We start from the raw sequence: 21,450 nt of genomic DNA, 5'->3' as shown, positions 1-21,450 counted from the left end.
CATATCAGGAACATAGCTTTAGTAAATAAATGATTAATATTGACTGTCTTTGGGGGGGAAATGTACAAAAAGGAACTTGTATTGAAAAACCATCTGCCTCTTGTGCATTCCCTATTTGGACCCACTGTTTAGTTGAATCTTCTAGTATAAATGGTATCATATGTCCAAGGTGTGCTGCTTGATAATATAGTCTTAAATTTGGAATTCCCCAACCTCCCTTTTTCTGTGGTCTGTATACAATCTTCTGATTAATCCACAATTTCTTAGAGCTTAGCCTCTAATGAACATTCACAAAACAAAGTTTCAGGTGTATTAAGTAATCCTTCGGTGTCGTTATTTATTCTTCTCTAGAATATGAACAAAGCTATTTTGATAAAATTGCTTTGAGATGTCCACCTGGTAACATCATGTACTGTTGAACCCTCTTAATATATCTTGTTCTTTGTCCTTCTTTTCAGCTGTATAGCCTGTTTCCTGCTCTTGGCTTTCTTTCTGGAGCTCACAAAACGGTCCTTAATAACAGAGATGAATTTCAAGCCTTTGTAACTGCCACCTTCATAGAACACCTCAAAGAATTGGATGAAAATGACCAGAGAAGCTTTATTGATTCATTTCTTATCCGACAGCAAGAGGTAATGGAGACTTTTAAATATGGCATTGATTGCATTGCAGTTGTCCCATTGTGGTTTCAAAGCATGTGTGCATGATGTGGATGCACATGCTGTTCCCAAGAAATCTAAAGAAAAGGCAACCACACAAATTAGGCTAGCAAGCATTTCCAAACATCTAGCAATGCTTAACATACATAGATAGATAGATAGAATTTATGTATGTAACACATTTTTATACCACCCCATAAATATACAAGTTCCTAGGTGGTTCACATGTTGCAGATAGTGGCTGATATCCTGAAGCACACATGTAAAGAGGAACATAAGAACAGCCCTGCTGGATCAGGCCCAAGGCCCATCTAGTCCAGCATCCTGTTTCCAACAGTCACCCACCAGATACCTCTAGGAAACCAACAGGCAAGAGCATGCTCTCTCTCCTACTATTGCTCCCCTGAAACTGGTATTTAGGGGCTTCCTGCCTCTGAGACTGGAGGTGTCCTATAGCCACCAAACTAGTAGCCATTGATAGACTGCAAACAGTTCCCCCAGTCCCTCTATTATGTGTGCATTTGCACAAGTGGTAGAACTGTCCCTGCACTCTGGAAGTGATTGGGAGGAAACATATCGCTGACCCTCGGCAACATGTTTCTTCTCTTACATTTTTTAATCTGTAGAGAGATTACTTTTGGGGCAGATAATTCCTGTCTGTAGCTGGTCTTGGCTTAGAGCAGAGGGCAGTCCTAGATGATCCCTCGACTTTTAATCCTTGTGAATGTTGTGAGATCCTGTCAGACCTCTACTATTTGTTTTGATTTTTACTGATTCATTCTTTCACTCCATTTAATTTAGTTTTAATAGGGATGTGTGAATCGATTTGGGTTCAAAATGCTTTGTACTCACATCTACCTGTTTGGGGCAATAAGTGGACAAAACAAATCGGCTCTGTGCTAGCTGGCCAGATTCGGGTCCAAAACAAATCATTTAGATTTCGGACCTGAAAAATGAGCAGATGCAGACCTCCATTTTGTGGCAATCTCTCTTGCTGTCTCAATTTTGTGTCGGAAATGTTTTTAAAAATCCCGCCTTCCCAAGCTTCAGATTGGTGACTTACAGTGTGCAACGATTGGCTGGCGATTCCCCCCTGATTCCAGACTGGCTTTTTTCCATTCAAATCTTGTGTTGCCAGGGGTGACTGACCCCGTATTGGCTAGGGGAAGGGTCAAAGAAGGGACAAGGGTGGGAGGAGTACAAAGGAGGGATTGACTTAAAGAGGCAACCAGCCACCATTCTGCCTTTCTGCCTCATGGGAGAAGAGAGAGCCAGAGGAGCTTTGCTTTGCCATGCTTGCCTGTTGCCTGGAGTGGATTCTCTACTTTTTGTTCCTGCTTTCCTGATTGAGGAAAAGAGAAGAGAATTTTGTACTACCCCTTCCTGCTGCTAAGATAATCACTGACTGCACCTGCTGTCTGTGCATATCAATTTGGGTACAAAATGATTTGTACCCACATGTACCTGTTTTGGGAGATTTCTGGACAAAACAAATCACCCCTGTGCTAGCTGGCCAGATTTGGAACCAAAAAAATTGATACGTGCACATCCCTAAGTTTTAATTATTGCTTTCCCCCCCCATTCCATCTAGGAAAAGAAGAACAATATTAATGGATACTTCCATAATGATAACCTAATAGGTGTGGTGGCAAACCTATTTGCTGCTGGAACAGAGACCACTTCAACCACACTGCGCTGGGGCCTCTTGCTAATGATGAAATACCCTGACATTCAGAGTGAGTGCTTTGCCGTTGGTTGGTTGAAGGAACTGAAGGAACATAGGAAGCTGCCATTTACTGAGTCGAACCATAGGTTCATCTCGTTCAGTATTGTCTACACAGACTGGCCGTGGCTTCTCCAAGGTTCAGGCAGGAATCTCTCTCAGCCGTATCTTGGAGATGCCAGGGAGGGAACTTGAAACCTTCTGCTCTTCCCAGAGAGGCTTCATCCCCTAAGGGGAATATCTGACAGTAATCACACTTCTAGTCTCCCTTTCATATGCAACCAGGGCAGACCCTGCTTAGCTAAGGGGACAAGTCATGCTTGCTACCACAAGACAAAGATGTCACCAAAATAGAATAATACAATTTTAAAGCGGGAAGGGACCTTGGAATCTAGTTCAACCCTCTAGGTCAGGAATCTACTATAGTATATCTGGCAAATGGATGCCCAGGCTTTGTTTGAAAAGCTTCCAGCGAAGGATATTTCACCAACTCATATAGAAGAAATTCCTCCTAACACCTAACCTAAACTTGCTTCCTAAATCGGAATGAGCATGGATAGGAAGCATGATCTTGTGGTAGCAAGCATGACTTGTTCCCTTTGCTAAGCAGGCTCTGCCCTGGTTTGCATTTGAATGAGACATTGAGCCTCTTCTCACGATTAGTGAGAAGGACTAGAGGGCGGTCTGCGGGGAAGGCAGGTCAAGCTTACCTTCCCCACAATCGAATGAGCGGTGTTGGGCATGCTCCCCGCATGGCCAGATGATTCCCCATGCGACAAGGCAGTGGGGAGGTTCGGGGCCCAGCCCCTGGAACTACCAGGATGCACAGCACAAGTGCGTGGTGCATCCTGGGGACCCCCCTCCCCTCTCCAGATTCCCCACAGTGTGGCAGCCACAGCTGCCACACAAGCAAAAAAATGAACCTACGGGAGCACTCGCTCCCTTAACCTCATTTTATAGGGTGGCTTCACAGGTGGGTTTGCCTCTGGGATCAGGCCTGATCCTGGCGGTTCACGTGGGCATGCAAAACCAGGCTGGGCTCCCTCAGCCCTGTTTTGCACACCTATGTGAATAGCCTCCGTGTGTGAGGACTATAAGTTATTCCACTCAGGAGATGGGGCTGCTCTGGGAAGAGCATTTGCAGGCTTGCATGCAGAAAGTTCCAAGTTCCCTTCCAGGCATCTCCAGGATAGGGATGAGAGAGACTCCTGCCTGTAACCTTGGAGAAGCCCCTGCCAGTCTGTGTAGACAGTACTAAGCTAGATAGACCAATGGTCTGACTCGGTATGCTTACATTTTCAAATGTCGTACCGGCACTGTGTATATTGTGCTCTCTTGTTCTCCTCCCCTATTACTGCTGCTCAGTGGAACTAAAAAAAGCATCCCTGCATGAGCTAAGATTGAAAATGCTTGACTATGAAGGACAGAACATGCTGACCATATTCAGAGTCTGAATATTCTCTGTGTGTCTCACTCCACATGAAAAAGGGGAAATCTCTTCACCACCATTAGCAGAGGCCATCTCTTCACCACTATTAGGGGAATACCTGCTATCATTTGAAAAATGTCCATTCAAAGATCAATATATCCTGAAGTCACCGCTTTTCATGAAACACCTTACCCATAGAACACTTTATGCACTCCTGACAAAGGAGGTCTAGTAGAAATGATGGCATTTCACATGGCATGCACATGTGCCACCAAATCTGATCTTTACACTTAACTGGGTTTAAATATTAAGTCTCCCCACATCAAAACCTGAACATAATTCTTTATGAATTAGCCAAAGATCTCAAACACATTCTCACCACTCTCACCAAACTATGGCTGCATTCAGACGTAACAGCTAACCAGAGGGAAACGTGACTGAGGTTTCAATCTGGAACTCCAAAGCACACCACAGATGTTCACCAAACTGCAGCCTGCCAAACTCCAGTTTGCAAGAGAGAGGAGCCCCTCTGTCCTGCGAGGCCTCCAAGGCAGATCCCATCCAGCTCCATGGCCAGACTGTGGGCAAAGCATCGCCACTTCAGCGGGGTGGCCACGTTTGGCCATGATCTCAAAGGGGGCATGCCAAGTGCAATCGTGAATTTTCAGAGCAATCTACCAACCCTTGGTAGGGAAAGGGCATTTAAAGCCCTTTAAATGCCCCGCAATGCCAGCAATGGCACCACTGCCCCCCGGCAAGTAACCCCCAGCCTGAATATACCCACAAGCATGAATTCTCTGCTGGTCTGGGGGCTACGGCAGGGGGGAGAGTGGAATTCCACTTTCATTACAGGAGGGGAGAGTGAAATCCACATTTGCTAGTAGGGGATATGCAGAAGGGGGCATGTAGAGGCTTCTGGGGAGTCTGTCCCGCCATAACCAGGGAAGATGTTGAGAGGGGTAACCCTGGCAAAGCAGTCCATGCAGACCCATTCTAAATCTGTCTGGCAGCTTGCTGATGAGTGGGCTAGCCCTCTCATAACAGGGGTGTTGGTACCCATCATTATCACAGAGGAAGAATTGTTCCAAAAACTAGATCGATCATGATTCTGCTGGCCCTGCTCATGAGTAAGCCTGGGTTGTAAACACCCCATCCCCAAGGGAAAGTGGCTGGGCCCCATTTCCCCACACTTTCTTTGAACAAAATGGAACATATCCTAAACCTCCCCACCCTCTTCCCCTGTGCAGACTTGCATGCATCCAAAGGACATCCAGATGTTCTATTTGACCTCCAGATGTCATTGCCCAGCCAAGTGAGCAATGGAGAGGGGGGTGAGACTGGAATGGACCTTTAAAGCCAGTAGTGATCCTGGGTCCTGGTCTGTCATTGCACTGTATGCAGGTCTACAGGTGTGGGAAATCGAAGGAGAGGTGAGCCCCCATTCTCCGTCCACACCAGGACAGCGGGGTGGCTGTTCTGGGGTGATGGCAACCTGTACAAATGGGCGGGCGGGCTGGCAGTTGAAACAGTTTTGCAGCAGCTTGTCTGCAGTCACGAAGACGAGGAAAGCAGTCTCCGGGGTATCCTTCCCCATGACTCACTTGCATACAGCAACCTGGCTCTATTTAGAGCACCCATGGTCTGCCACTCTCATGAGAGAGTGGTCTGTGGGATAACAGGCTAGGTCTCCAGCATGGTGGTGGCCATTTCCCATAAAACGGGGATGCCATCCTGTACATTTGCAATTAGTCCTCACAGACAGTTCTTCTCATGAGCAAGACTAGGGAGAAAATATACCCACCCAGGGAAGGGGCTTACCCGCTTTCCCAAACTTTCTGTGGGGGAAAAAATATAACTTTGCTGCTCCAAGTTCCCTGCTTGGGCCTGCCTTTCATACCCAACCCTGGTTCCACCTGCCCCCCCCCCCAGCCATTTGCTCCTCTCCTGGCGCTGTGATGGGTTGCCCTGCTTATGTTGCCACTTGGAGTGCTTGCGCTTGTGAACATACATGACTGTTGCTGTCTTCTTGGGGAGCAAAGCACTGAGCGCCCCTCCTGTCATCCCATGCCCTGGCCCTACCACTTGCAGTCTGGGGAGAACAAGGGACAGAGGGGGATTTGGAGCTTCTCTCACAAGGCTGTGCAGCTTGACAGGCTGAGTGGGGTGGGGTGTGGCGGTGTCCCTCTAGCCTGGCAACTCCGTGGCTGCTTAGCTGACAGGAGGGTTTCCAAGAGGCTGCAATCAAGAAGTGCCAAAGGCTTGGAGCAGCCACATCCTCGGGTGGGTCGGTACTATGACTGGGGTGGGAGATTCCTAGGGCAATGGGATGCCAGCCAGTGAAGCTATCTCTGTTGTTCGCCCTGCCCTGGCTGTTCTTCCAAGGGACGTGGGTACTTCATATTTAAAATTACGTATTGCTGACTTCTACTCTGCATCCCACATTCCACACATTTAGAAATCACGCATCCTGGATTAAAATAGCTTAGTATTCTGAGACAAATTAGCAAATTTGGAATGGGCCTCTACCTTTGTAAAATAGACATACTGTAACAATAGCACATTTTGGGTTTTTGCAGTGTACTGTGAGTTGAAGCCACTAACCACTCTTTGCAAAAGGATGTTGGTGAACGATGTTGGTGCATTAGTGCTTGGACCTGGAACACACTTCAGTGCACAATGCATGATACTCCACATGGTACTCCAACTATACAGAGAGGCAGCTTCATGTATGCCTCCCCTTCTGCACCCCAGAGCTGCCTTCTCAGAGTGAATGGCGAAATGCCACATTGCACCACTGGCAACACTAAGCAATCACTGAGTTGGGGAATATGCGTTTTATAACACTGACTAGTATTTTTAAGCCTGTTTAAATAACGGGCACTAGTAGGGTTGTCCCACTCTCTCTTACCCCTCCCCCTCCCCCTGCCACACTCCTCTTTGGCTTTTCCCGACAACACCTCCTCCTCAACCGCCTTGTCCAGACCGGCACTGGGAGAGTTAGTTGTGTGGGCCGCTCGTGGGCCCGTGGCCAGACATCCCTCGCCTACGTCGCCTTCGCCACGCTGCCGGCCGGGCCGCCCCCGCCAGCAGCCTTAGTTTTCCCGCTGCGGCCGCTGCCGCCAGCGGGACCAGTCCCCCCGCCGCAGCTGCCGCCACCAGCGGAGCCAATCCTTCTGCCCGCTAGTGGGCATGGGCCAAGCCTTCCCCTCGCCTCCGCCTCCGCTGCCATGGGCAAGCTGCCGGGCCGGACCACCCCCACCTCACATCTGCGGCCGGGCCGCCTTGGTTGGCCGCCTTGGTTGGCCGGGCCCGGCTGCCACCGCCTCACGGCCTGGCACGCCGCCACCTCGCCCCCGCCTCACATCTGCGGCCATCACTGCCGCCTCTGCTCTGGCCGGGCTTTCCCTTACCTGCGGTCGGCCCGGACCCGCTGCCGCTGCCGCCTCTGCCCTCACCAGCAGTCCTCGGCCCGCCGCTCTCCTCAACTCTGCGCATGCCCAGAACGGCCGAGGAAGACACGGGCGCAGAGACACGGGCGCACACCCAAAGCTTTTATTATAGAGGGTAAGCCTAGAGTTTAATCTATTTAGGGACTTGTGCAAAATAGAAAACCATGGAGCTTATATTAATAACATGGGATATTTTATGTTCTCAGGGAAAGTCCAAGAGGAAATTGCAACCGTTGTTGGGTCTTCCCAGCCCCGGATTGAACATCGGACAAAAATGCCCTATGCAGATGCAGTGATCCATGAAATTCAGAGATTTGGAAATATTATCCCAACAAACCTGCCACATGCCACCACTGTGGATGTTACTCTTAATGGCTACTTCATCCCAAAGGTGATCAGTATGATTTAATCACAGTGTTGCCTTTCCAATCTTACTTTGGTTCACCATGGTAGAGCTGTCAATATGTCAATAGAGCTGTCAAAGGGACAGTACGGGGTGGAAGTTGCTGAGCATCAGAGAGAGCTGGATGCACTGTCAGAAGCTGGTCAGCTTGGGCACTGATCAGGGGCTGGAACCTTCCAAGAGGCCATAGCCAACGCCTGAGACATTGCTGGGAAAGGATGGCAGTCACCATGGATTATTCCAAGCTGCTGCCATTACATTCAAGGTATAGTAAGCCTCCCACAAACCATCACTGAGGTAAGCCCACACATGGATAAGTTCCCCACACTGGAGGTGTACCAAAAGAGTGGCAGTGGCAGTGGGAGTAGCTGGAGCACTCTTGGTTAAGGGCACTATTGGCCATCTGTTTTACCCTTCATGCAATGCTCCTACACCCGGTAGTGATGCGACCCTAGAAGTATTGCATTAGAGGAAGGAAAGGCAGAGGTCACTAATGCAGCTGCAGCTCTCTGCCACTAAGACGACCCACAAAGGCATTTGGCAGAGGAATCCACAGACTTGGTGCTGGCAGAGTTAAGGCCTGTAAAGCATGGTGAACTCCTATTTTTGACTTTTCGACTTTTGCTCTTATTGCATTTGTTCTTAGTGCCTGTTCTTGTGCAGCCAGTATTAAACCCTCTGTTTCTTTCTTCAAGTTGCCATTCTTAAGCCATTGCCAGGTCTTGGTGATGTCTGATTTTCCAATTATATTGTGCAAATATTGACCATGAAGTGGCTTCTTTTTCCATTTTTCTGCTCGGTTCTTGACTTGTTCTTTCTTGTAGGCCTGCTTTGTTTCATTGTTGTTGAATAGTTTCTTGTTATTGACCATTTGAAGTGCATCTTCTTCACTGTCCTTGATATATTCTTCAAGGCCTCTTTTCTCCTCCTCTACTCTTTGATGGACTTGCAGCATTCCTCTTCCACCTGAGCTGCGAGGGAGGTATAGCCTATCAACATCACTGCGGGGGTGCAGAGCATGATTGATTGTCATGATTTTCCTGGTCTTACGATCTAGCATCTCTAGCGCTGCCTGGGTCCAGTCTATTATTCCTGCATTATTATTATTATTATTACTATTGTTTACACAGTCAGACAGGTGTTATTGACTGGTTTGTTTTATCCAGACATCGAGTCCTTCCCAAGGACCTGAGATGGCTGAATTTTATTGTCAATATTGTTGCTGTTGTTATAGATATCATTGCAGAATAAATGTTGTTCCCAGTATAGCTGCTTTTTGTAATTGGCTGATGGTGATTTCTGTGGCCCCTATGGTGTTGAGTTGCTCTTCAAGGTTTTTTGGAACTGCACCCAGGGCGCCAATTACCACTGGGATTACTTTGGTCTTTTTCTGCCACAGCCTTTCAATTTCAATTTGTAGATCTTTGTATTTTGTGATTTTTTCTATTTCATCATCATCATCATCATCATCATCATCATCATCATCATCATCATCATGTTTATTTACGGTCATAGACCAATATTTACATACATAATAATACACATAATATAGTAGTAATATATACATAATATAATCAGGAACATGGACTCATCCTAATCAGCAGTTTCCCGTTTGCATAATCTGGTTTACCATCTGTTGTCTAGCCTTCTTAGCTGCCTCACAGAACTTAGCAACTTTAAATGTTACTTCCTCCTTCTGATCTGAGAGCAGATAGTTGACGTAAAATGCATCTGTATGACCAGGGAAATCAGTCAGTAATGAGGAAATATAACAAGTTCGTAAGTCCCTATAGAAGAGACAGTCCCTATAGTCCCTACAGAAGACTTTTTCTTCTATTCTGCTATCCCCTGGTATTGCTAGGTCGATTATTTTGACTTGTTTTTCTTTCTTCTCGACTACAGTGATATCTGGTGTAATTGTGTGGCAGATGTTTGTCTGTTTGTAGTCAGAAGTCCCATAATATTTTTACATCTTCATTTTTTTCAACTTTTTCAACTTTATGGTCCCACATATCTCATCCTCCCCTCTCCTTCTCTAATAGCTGAAAACAGATAGTTGCAAAACTAAAAAGTAATAAAATTGATATTCCTGCTATACTATAAAATGCAGTCTACATCAAATTCTTCTATAAGGAAAAACCAAATCTCAGATGAGGTACCAAACCCTGCAAAATATTATACTGAATAAATGGTTCCCATGTCTGAAAGAAAGAGTCTTCAGATTTATTCTTCATATATGTCGTCATTTCCCCCATTGATGCATATTCCCAGAGTTTGAGTTGCCAGTCATCTAAAGTCGGAAACAGATTTGTTGTCCAGCAGGAAGCATAAGGGATTCTTGCCGCCGTTGTCATATATAAAGAAATTTCAGTATATTTTACTGGAATATACGGCTTAGTATATCTACTAAGTAGATATACTTAGTATATATACAATAATAGTTTGTATATAAGACCTAACATATGCTTTGAGTGCTTTGTTATGAAAATTTTGAATTCTGTCAGATCTCTCACTTCCCAACATTGCTTCCATACTTCTTCCTGAATTATGCTGTTTATCTGTGAATATAATAGCCAGGAAGGAGTTACATTCCACTCATGACTTAAACATTGAATAGATTTCATTTTTGATCTTCCCACCATAAGACTTTGCAAGTTACAGGCTTCATCTCTTATGTTCTTCTCTATGAAAATATGTGTTTAGTATTGAAGCTATGGGCAACAATGAAGGGCTTTACCTTTTTATTTGTATTTATCCCATACCTTTAATAAGCTATTCCTAATGGAATTTTTTTTAATTTCTTCATCCACTTTCTTTATATCTGTTCACAGATATCTGTGTAGGCCATTGATCATATCTGACCCTTCCATATTTGTAATCCATCCATATGGTGCCTTGATCCACTCTGCAATCCATGTTAGGCAACTGGCATGGTAATATCATTTCAAATTTGGGAGAGCCAGTCGTCCACATTCTTTTGCATCTTGCATGATCTTAAATTTCACTCTGGGTCTTTTATTCACCCAAATAAAAGAGTTGACATGTCTTTGCCACTCATTTAGTATCGTCTCTTCAATTCTTATTGGTAACATTTGACATAAGAAGTTAATCTTGGGCAAAACATTCATTTTAACTGCTGATATTCTTCCCAGCCAGGAAAGATTTAATTTTTTCCATCTGTTCAGATCAGCCAGTATATTCTTCCATAATGGTAAATAGTTGTTTTTAAATAAGTCTTTATTAAATGCCATTACATTAATGCACAAGTATTTTACTGGTTTAACACTAAACCCCTGCTAACTGGGCAAAGAGGCACCTTTTACCATGGTGATTCACTTTATTTAGCAGGGGGAGAGTAACTGGCCCAATCCACCCCCAGCACAGTACTTCCAGTGACTGTTGCTGGTGTGTGTCCTATGTTTCTTTTTAGAATGTGAGCCCTTTGGGGACAGGGAGCCATCTTGTTTGTTTTATGTTTTATTTCTCTTTGTAAACTGCCCCGAGCCATTTTTGGAAGGGTGGTATAGAAATCGAATTAATAATAATAATAATAATAATAATAATAATAATAATAATAATAAACTGGAATCCTGTTCTTTCCCCCAATTCTTTCTGTTCTTCATCTTTAATATTCCATGTTACCATCTGTGTCTTGCTCTTATTCAATTTATATCCAGAAACTTTCCCATATTGCTGAATTTTCTACATTACTTGGGCAAAATATTCATTTTAACCACTGATATTCTTCCCAGCCAGGAAAGATTTAATTTTTTCCATCTGTTCAGATCAGCCAGTATATTCTCCCATAATGGTAAATAGTTGTTTTTAAATAAGTCTTTATTAACTGCCATTACATTAATCCCCAAGTATTTTACTGGTTTAACACTAAACTGGAATCCTGTTCTTTCCCCCAATTCTTTCTGTTCTTCATCTTTAATATTCCATGTTACCATCTGTGTCTTGCTGTTATTCAATTTATATCCAGATACCTTCCCATATTGCTGAATTTTCTCCATTACATGGTTTAGTGAGACCCCTGGTTGAGTAATTGCAAGTACTACATCATCTGCATATAGGAACACAGGAAGCTGCCATATACTGAGTCAGACCATTGGTCTATCTAGCTCAGTATTGTCTTCACAGACTGGCAGCGGCTTCTCCAAGGTTGTAGGCAGGAATCTCTCTCAGCCCTATCTTGGAGATGCCAGAGAGGGAATTTGAAACCTCCTGCTCTTCCCAGAGTGGCTTTATCCCCTGAGGGGAATATCTTACAGTGCTCACCTCACACATCTAGTCTCCCATTCATATGCAACCAGGGTGGACCCTGCTTAGCTAAGGGGACAAGTCATGCTTGCTACCACAAGACCAGTTCTCCTCTTTATCTTATGTTCTTGCCTGACAATCTTCATTCCCAATATTCTTTCCTCTTGTTGAAACTCCCACATCAATTGTTCCAAGGCCAAAATAAACAATAAAGGGGAAAGTGGACATCCTTGTCTTGTCCCTTTCGTAACAGAACATGTTTGGGATATTGCCCTGTTCACTATTACTTTCGCTGTCTGCTCCTGATAGATACCATGAATCCAAGAAATGAAATTCGGACCACAATTCATCTTTTCCAACACCGTTAACATAAATTGCCATTCCAAATTATCAAAGGCCTTCTCGGCATCAAGAAAGACCATTGATGCCTTATTACCTTTCAAAGTTATCTCCTCAATAGCATTCAAAATATAACTTAAATTATCTTGTGTCTCTTTGGAACAAATCCAGTCTGATCAGAATGCATTCTTTCTGTTAAGAATCTCTTCAATCTTGCCACCAAAATAGCCACAGAAAGTTTGTAATCCACATTTAATAGTGAAATAGGTCTATAGGATTCGGGATGTGTTGGATCCTGTTCCTCTTTGTGGATCAATGTAATATAAGCTTCTTGCCATGTGTCGGGTATACTGTGACAATATTGTATCTCATTCATTGTCTGAGTCAATGGTTTAACCAATATGTCTTGAAAAGTCCTGTAATAAAATGCTGGAAATCCATCCAGGCCTGGCAATTCATCTAATTTTAACCCCTGTATCGCCTCGCTAGTCTCTTCCTCTGTAATTGGTTATTTAATATCTCTTTTTGTTGGTCTGTGAATTCTTTACTTTGTGAATTGTCTAAATATGGCTGAATCTTGTCCTTAATTGAAGTTTTTGTTTTATATAATTGAGAACAGTGCTCCACAAATTGATCTGTCATCTCATTCGTAGTCGAAACAAATTCTTTGCCATTCCATATTGAAGCACTAGTCCTTCTCTCTTGCTCTTTTCTCAGTTTATACGCCAATAATTTATCTGGTTTATTACCCTTCTCAAAATATTTCTGTTTGGCAAAATTCATTTTCTTATAACTCTCTTTGGCATCCATTAAGTCTACTTGTTTACAAAGGTCTTTCAGATTTTGTGAAATCTCATCTTTAGGATTTTGTTTGTCTCAATTCAAGCTGCTGCAATTCATTTACTAATGTTTCTTTCTGCTCTCACAGAACTTTCTTTTTGTTTGATGCCAATGAAATCAGGAGTCCTCTCATAAAAGCTTTGCTTGAATCCCAAACTAAAAATAAGGAGACTACCTCCATCATATTAATGTGAAAGAAACTCTCTAATTCAAATTGACATTTCTGCTTGATTTCTTCTGGTAATATCAAACTGCTATTTAATCTCCATTTTCTTGGGGAAGAGTTTTCTTTTTTCAGTTTCACAATTTTCGGATTACGATCCGTGTATGCCAATAGAGTCCCTTCCACATCTATGAGCTTGGGTAAAACTGGGTAAAACCAAGTTTGGGTAAAACTTGGGTAAAACAAACCTAGCACATATCAGTTCTTGAATATGTCTGATGTAGTGCCAAGAAGAAGGTATATCCTTTTTCTAATGGGTTTTTGTATCTCCATGCATCAACCAACGATAATGATGACATATAGTCTTCCACATTTCAAGGTACTTTGCCAGTACTCCTCTTATATTTTCCCGATATATCTTGAGTCATACTAAGGACTGCATTCATATCTCAAAAAATCAAAATATCTCCTTCTAAAATCTTCAACAGTCCTCCAAGGAAGTGAGATGGAAAGCAGGAGGGTTGCAGGTATTAGTAGAAAAGAGGTCCTCACAAGAAGGGTTTCTCCGTGGGTCCAGCTTCCTATGGGAGCAAGGCAAGCTGGGTGGATTGGCACAAGGACCAATTTGGGAGGTGGCACGATAAACTGAACAGAGCCTATGGCATGTGCACCATGAATCGCCCAAAGAACTAGTGATTTCAGGCTCTTTGTAGGTTTTACAGGAGAGCATATGGAATGCTCAATGGAGTCCCAAGTATAGCATACAAGGAGAGTAGGAAAATTGCTGGAAAGAGTCGCAAGTGGAGCACAAGTGACCGCTTGTTGCAATGGAGTCACTGACTCATCTTCTTTGTGATGGGGAGGCTCTTGCTTCACTGTCTTATCTACTTTCCTTCCTGCTTGACATAATCAGCTTGTTAGCACGTTGTTATCTCTTGCAAGAGGATGAGAGGAGTTAAGGCAGTTCACTCTAAGTGCAGGGTGGCCTTGAGAGTTAACTTGCTTTGTTGACTCCTGGGAATTCACCTGAGTTAGTTAATTCCTGGAGTCTGCTTAGATGGGGCTCCCGGAGGTGTGCATCTTGATCCCCATTCCAATCTGCTTTGTTTGTAGCCAAATCTAGGGGCAACTAGCCCACTACCAACTAAATGACCTGTCCCCACATGTATCATAAATTGAGAGCTCATGTTGCTGTGAAGCTCCTGAGCATATCCAAGGTGCAATCTCCAAGCCTGGGGATACAACTGCAAACAGGGAGGCTCCTGGGAGACAGGCAGAATAAAGACAGCTAGTAACAAGTGCCCTTCACACAAAAAACAAAACAAAACCCAGAAAACACAAATAAAGGAAATGTGTAAATGCAGTTAAAAAAAAAACCAGTTAGAGCCGGTATTTATTTATTTATTTATTTATTTATTTATTTTGATACAACCTTTTCCTTTTTTTCATCATGCTCAGCCACAGGCTCAGATAACACATGGACACAAGAGAAACATGGCAACATTTTGCTGCAGAACCATACTTGTTCATTTTTAAACTGCCCACTGCTCTGGTTTTGCAGGGAACTGAGATCATGCCATTACTGGCCTCTGTGCTGCAAGATGAGACCCAGTGGGAGAAGCCATACAAATTCTACCCGGAGCATTTTCTCGACTCTGATGGGAAATTTGTAAAGAGGGATGCATTCATGCCTTTCTCTGCAGGTAACTTCCATATTCTACATGGCCTTAACTAAGAGGGCATCCTAAGCACATTTACCTGGAAGAGCACCATCCTTGAGGACTATTGTCTGCTCTAGAAAACCGGAGTGCTTGTTGTGCTGCTCATTCAGCAACACCAAACAACTCCCTACACTCTTTGCTCTTCGCAGTTGTTGTATTCTATCTAGTAATCTTTTATGTTGTGTTGTTAAGATGTTTGTTCCAATGGGGATACTGTAGGGAGTATCAGGTTGGTGTCAAAGAGAGGGAAAGGGAGAGTTTTAATTTTGTTTGGTTTATGGCCATAAATAAAATGATTCTGAGGTCACTTGAATAAGGTGCAAACAAATAAATAAAAAATAGGACACTTTGCTGTGGTTTGCAAGTCTGCTGTCCACCCCATTATTGATTCACCATCTGATAAGGATGAGGCAGCTGAACTGCTTCCTGAAAGTGTTTTATGTGTGATAGAATTGGAGCCTGCTTCTCCATATTGTCAAGTTAAACTTAATGGTCATGAAGTGCCAATGCTGGCTGATTCTTGTTCTCCGTACACTATCATTTCCCATCTTCTTTACAAGAAACTGCTTGCTACATCAGATCTGCACTTGAAGCCTTCACTCATCCACTCATGGGGATATAGAGGTTCCCCTGTTACCATAAATGGATACTTCACTGTTGTCATGGAATACAAAGGATGTACTTCAGAAGGGAAAGTGTATATGTCAAAAAAAGGAGTCTCAATATTGGGCTGGAAGATCTACGGGCAGTGTTAAACCCCTAATAGCACGTAGCCCATCTTACAGATGATGGAGCATTCCTGTGCTGATATGACTGCTGATTTCTTGGGAAATGTTGCTGATACTCCTGGAACTGCCATACATTTCAAACGTAAAACTCAGATGAAATCAAATGCAATATTTGTACAACACAAAATGAGGAACGTACCCAGAACATTGTGCCAGTCACTTAGAGAGGAGCTCTTAAGACTACAGCATGCTGACCTCATAGAACCTGTTGATTCATCAGAATGGGTCTCTCCCATGTTCTTGTGCAAAAATTGAACAATACACTTTGAATGTGCATAGATTTAAGAGCTGTGAACTCCAGCATGGTAGTGGATTGTCATCCATTACACAATATCAATGAAGTGCTGCATACTCTGAAGGAGGTCTCAGTGGTCAGAACTTTGGACTTGTCTTTGGCCTATCATCAAATTCCTCTGCTCAAATGTTACTTGTGGGGCAGAAAATTCAATTTACAGTGAGGCCACCACCCCCCATCTGCTTTCTTTCTACTTGGGGATCAAGACAAGCAACTCCAAGAATAGCCAAATGGATCACCAGGTTTATGAATTTTGATTTCCAAGTGGAATATTTTCCAGGTCTCCAGAATAAAACTTCAGATTGTTTATGTTGACTTCCAATTCAATTTTGGTTGTTATAAAGGGGAGGGATATGTTGTAATCTATCTAGTAATCCTTTATGGTTTGTTGTTGAGAAGTTTGTTCCATTGGGGATCCCTTAGAGCAGGGGTGTCAAAGTGAGGCCATTCAGCTGTTGCTGGCCTACAACTCCCATCATCCCTGGCTACTGGTCATGGTGACTGGGGATGATGGGAGTTGTAGGCCAACAACAGCTGTAGGGCCACAGTTTGACACACCTGCCTTAGAGAGTGTGGGAGGCGGAGTCAGAGAGAAAAAATTGGAAGGGAAAGGAGAAGGAGAAGATTGAGTTGTTTCTGAATAAACCTTTAGCTAAATTTAGGTAAGATTTATTTGTATTTGTGAGGGGAGCAGCTATAAAACAGCAGTCTTACTGGATAATAATTCACTGTTCTTGGATGATTACCATTATTCTACTGTACCATTACCCACTATTTTATTGCTGTACTTTAATCTGTGTTTATGTTAAGTATATTTTTTATTGTTGGCTTGATCATAAATTGTTTTGGGCCACATGTCATAGGAAGCAGTTCAAAATATCATACCTCAGGATTCTCAGTGTGAGTAATGAACCCTAAGGGGTCACAAGCATCTTATAAGGGGGTCAGGCATGAGCTGTCAGGAGGCAGGGTTCTTATTGACATCTCCAAGGCATAGGGATGTTTAAGGGCAATGAGCGGGAGACAGGGGAACAGCTGACAACCACCCTGCTCCTCTGATGCATAGAAAGCTAAGGACAGGCATACTAGCTGTGCTTCTTTGGCTGATGGAGTGTAATAGAGTTACTGAGAGGAACTTTGCCCCAGCAGCCAAAGAAGCATCACTGCTTCCAGCTTTGGGTGTGTCAGAGGAGCTGAGTGGTTGTTGTCTCCTGTCTCATTGTCTTCTTCCTATCACCACCTGACCATCCTGGAGCCTTGGAGATGGTGGCCAAGGGCAGACCCAGCAGTGGCAATTCTTTGGACAATGGGTGGAAGAAAGTTCCCTCCTGGGAGTCGAGCTCTCATAAGAGCTTGCGTCCTGAGAGGGAACTCTCTTCCACCCATTGGCCAAAGAGGCACTGCTGCTGTGTCTGCTCTCAACTTTGTCAATTTGGGTGGTAGGGGAAAAAATTGTGTGGATTTTGATGACACAAAATCAGAACATATTGTTGAAACATTGATCTATTTCTGACTCAGATCAAGTTCCAAAATTCAGAAGAATAATTTCAAAATAGGAGCATTTTAAAAACATATTCAGACATTATGACTAGTATTCATAAATCAGGATTAGAATCTTTACGTAACTCCCTGCTTGAACATGCGGGGGAGAGGGAGCCCGGGGCCGTGTAAATTTGCATGCTATTTTAGAGGTAACAGTATTATAAAGCTTACAAAGTCCTGTCATACATAAATGAAATAAGCCCACTTTCCCTGATCCTACTTACTGTTTCAGGTCGGAGAATATGTGTAGGTGAGACCCTTGCCAAAATGGAGCTCTTCCTCTTCTTTGCAAGTCTCCTGCAGAAATTCACATTCCAGCCAGCCCCAGGAACATCTAAAGAAGACCTGGATCTAACTCCTGCAGATGGGTTTACAACACCTCCAATGCCCTACAAGCTCTGTGCTGTGCCACGCTCATGAGATGCCGCTCGCTTGCATTTCTCAGCTCCCTTGTGTCCATCGTCCGCTTCTTCACACATTATGGAACCAATAAAAGCCTCAGGTTCATCAAACCTCATCTCAATACCTCCCGGTGTTATACATCTGAGCAAGCCTCACCTACATGCAATCAGGGCTGTGTGTTTGAGGTGTGTGAGCCGGCTCAAAATTGAGCCAGCTTGGTCTCAAACCAGGTCAACTTGAAGGCTTGGCTCAAGAGTGGCGGAGGGGGGTAAAAATGTTTTTGAAAAGCACTGCAGTGGCCTCTAGATGGTGCTGCAGGATCTGTAGAGGGATCTCAGTGGCTCACCGTGCTGGTTCAAACTGTTTGGGGGCCATTTTGGCTCTCTGTGTGCACATGGTGGCCATTTTTAAGGGCTGCCACATATGCACACTGTCCATTTGTGTGACCCGGGTCCTGAAAATGGCCAGTGTGCATGCACGGCGGCCACAAAAATGGCCACCGGGCATGTAGAGAGGGCTGAATATTCCCCAAAATGACCCAGGGAGACTTGAGGGGGGCTGGCAGGAGGAGAGCACCCACTTCAGCACCCACCCTCGGGGTCACCACAGCCCTCAGCAGCAGCAAGTCATTCATTTTTAAAAACAATTTTTACGGCTCCTGCCTGCTCGAACTGGGCCCAAAACGGTTCAGATTCTAACCAAACTGGGCTCGGATCCAGTGTACACAAAACCGAACCAGATCCAGTTCAGCTCAAGTCCTATTCAATTCCAGTCAAACCGGGTTTTCCAGTTTAGTTCACACCTCTCCTATGTGTATGCTCACATTCTGTGCTCTTCCTAGTATACTGTTTCTCATAGAATCATAGAGTTGGAAGGGACCTTGGAGATCTTCTAGTCTTACCACCACCACCACCCCGCTCAATGCAGAAAACTGCTACAGCATCCCAGACAGATGGTGGTCCAGCCTCTGTTTGAAAACCTCTAGCAAAGGAGACCCCACCATTGTGGAAGGCAAACTCTTCCATTGGCAAATGGTTCTTTCATCAGGAAATTCCTCCCAATGTCTAGCCTGAATGTGCTTCCTTGTAAAGTCAACCCATTCCTTTTAGTCCTGCCCTCAAAGAGTAGCAGAGAATAAGTCTGCTCCACCCTCTTTGTGGCAACCCTGAAGATATTTGAAGACAACTATCAATTGTCCCTCTGTGGGAGTCTTTGAAAGACAGCAAAGACTTGTCTGTTTCATCAGACATTCCCACATCTTATTTGCTGTGAGATGTGAGGTTTGCCATTATTTTTGACTAGTGGTATGTGTTTAGGTAAAGGTTAAGTGTGCCATCGAGTCACTTTCGACTCCTGGCAATCACAGAGCCCTGTGGTTGTCTTTGGTAGAATACAGGAGGTGTTGACCATTGCCTCCTCCAGCGCAGTGTGAAATGATGCCTTTCAGCATCTTCCTATGTCGCTGCTGCCCAATATAGGTGTTTCCCATAATCTGGGGAACATACCAGCGGGCATTCAAACCAGCAACCTTCTGCTTGTTAGTCAAACATTTCCTCGCTGCGCCACTTAAGGTGGTCTTTACTTACTGGTAAACTGCTGTTGTTTTTATTTGCTGTTTTGTAAGACACTTTGAATTTCAAGAAATAAATTATATAGTGGCTACTATCCTGACAAACACTGTGCTTGCTGGGGCTGTTCACAGATCAAATCATCAGAACCAATCCAATTCCAATGAAAATGACTATGGTATTGTTAATCCAATATTAATACTAGCCCAAAGTGAATCAACCAGGTCCAAAGTGAATCAAGTGGGTCCATGCATCATCCCATAGGATTAAATGGCCCATACAAAATCATGACAAATTACCAAAACATATATTAAATATGTTATTTTAAGTCAAAATGGAATGGTATTCTAAGTGAGACCTGATTAGCACAGAATAGAGGGCAATTGATATTTTTCGCTAGACACTTTGTGTCCATTAATGCAGTCCAAGTTTGCATTATTATTTTTTAGCAGCTGCATCTCTGCTAAAGAGATGAGACACTGATGACTCATAGTCGATTTATTGTCCACTAAGACACTGAGTTTCTATTTGCACATGCTGCTGTTAAGTAGGGATGTGCAAACAGGTTGAACATCGAACTGCTTCAGTTCGACATTGAACCGGTTCGGTTTGACAGTTTGAGGTCAAACCAAACCACCCCCTGCCCTGACCAAACCCAGACTCAACCCCCCTGGCCCATTCAGCAGCTTCATAATTCCATGTGGGGGGCACCAGGATGGCCGAGAGTGGATTGTGGTGGGTAGTAGTGCTCAATGGGTAGAAGGAAGCTACCACCCAGATTTCAAAGAAATCCCCATTATGGGGCTGCTGAAATCCCAATTATCCCCCTATGTGAAATAACGTAAAGATGTGTGAACTTCAAAAAATTGTTAAATATCTCCCCTTTGCCCAATTTCTTTGAAATTTGGGTGGTAGCTTCCACCCATTGGGCACTACCCAAAGGGTGGAAGCCAATGGCACTTCCAGGGTGCTAGCTCTAGAAATTATAGTTTCCAGAGTTAAAACAGTGATAATTGGAATTTATACACCTACTGTAATGGGGAAAAATTAGAATTCTACAAATATTTAGAACAGAAAATGGCTGAATTATTGAATGCTAATTTAGTTTTTCTGGGAGATTTTAATGGGGACATCTCTACAACTTTGGATAGAAAATGTGATATGGCCGAAAGGAATTTAGAAGGCAGGCTACCAATAGCCTTTTTAAAAAAAATAAGAGTAAAGCAAAGGTGCTGACAAAAAATATGGACCAGAAATCCAATGACAGACTTTATGAAATAAGCGAATTGAAAGTGGAGAAGAAAATCAAATATTTGGGCATCTGGCTGACAAACAAAAATGCTTTGTTGTTTTCAAATAATTATATCAAAATATGGAATACGGTAAAAATTGATTTGCAAAGATGGACTAGAATGAACTTCTCTTTAATGGGAAGAATTTCAGTTGTGAAGATGAATGTTTTACCTAAAATGTTGTTTCTTTTTCAGACTATTCCTATAATTAACATGTTAACCTCTTTCAACAATGGCATAAGGACATAACCAAATTTGTTTGGCAAGGGAAAAGACCAAGAATTAAATTTAAAAATTTAACAGAAGCTAAAGAGGTGGTCTTACCCTGCCTGATTTAAGGTTGTATTTCGATGCTGTTTGTTTGACGTGGTTAAAAGAATGGATAACATTAAGAAATCCCAGAATACTTGATCTGGAAGGATTTGAAAGAAGGTTTGGTCGGCACTCATATCTGTGGTATGATAAAAGCAAAGTGCATAAAGACTTTCTTAATCACTATGTAAGAAGGAGTGATTAAGCAAGTGTGAGTGTGGGCAAAATATAAGTGGGAGTTATAAATATAAGTGGGAGTTAA

General features: G+C 43.5%; 1 protein-coding gene across 5 annotated transcripts in view; it reads left to right on the top strand.

Annotated features, from left to right (window-relative positions):
* LOC128339760 (cytochrome P450 2K6-like) overlaps positions 1-19,681 on the top strand; it is a 129,568-nt gene extending 109,887 nt beyond the window's left edge. For all 5 annotated transcript variants that reach the window (XM_053284150.1, XM_053284153.1, XM_053284149.1 and 2 more), the window contains 5 exons: positions 459-632; positions 2,251-2,395; positions 7,467-7,651; positions 14,830-14,971; positions 17,847-19,681. In XM_053284150.1, the coding sequence (XP_053140125.1) occupies positions 459-632; positions 2,251-2,395; positions 7,467-7,651; positions 14,830-14,971; positions 17,847-18,034 (834 nt within the window). In that variant the 3' untranslated portion in view covers positions 18,035-19,681. The remainder of the gene's footprint in view (positions 1-458; positions 633-2,250; positions 2,396-7,466; positions 7,652-14,829; positions 14,972-17,846) is intronic.
* The last annotated feature ends 1,769 nt before the right edge of the window (positions 19,682-21,450 follow it).

Source organism: Hemicordylus capensis, chromosome 1 (genome assembly GCF_027244095.1).
Source record: "Hemicordylus capensis ecotype Gifberg chromosome 1, rHemCap1.1.pri, whole genome shotgun sequence".
Taxonomy (NCBI): Eukaryota; Metazoa; Chordata; class Lepidosauria; order Squamata; family Cordylidae; genus Hemicordylus; species Hemicordylus capensis.
Note: the sequence above shows the minus strand (reverse complement) of the source record. Positions and strands in the feature narration are given on the sequence as shown.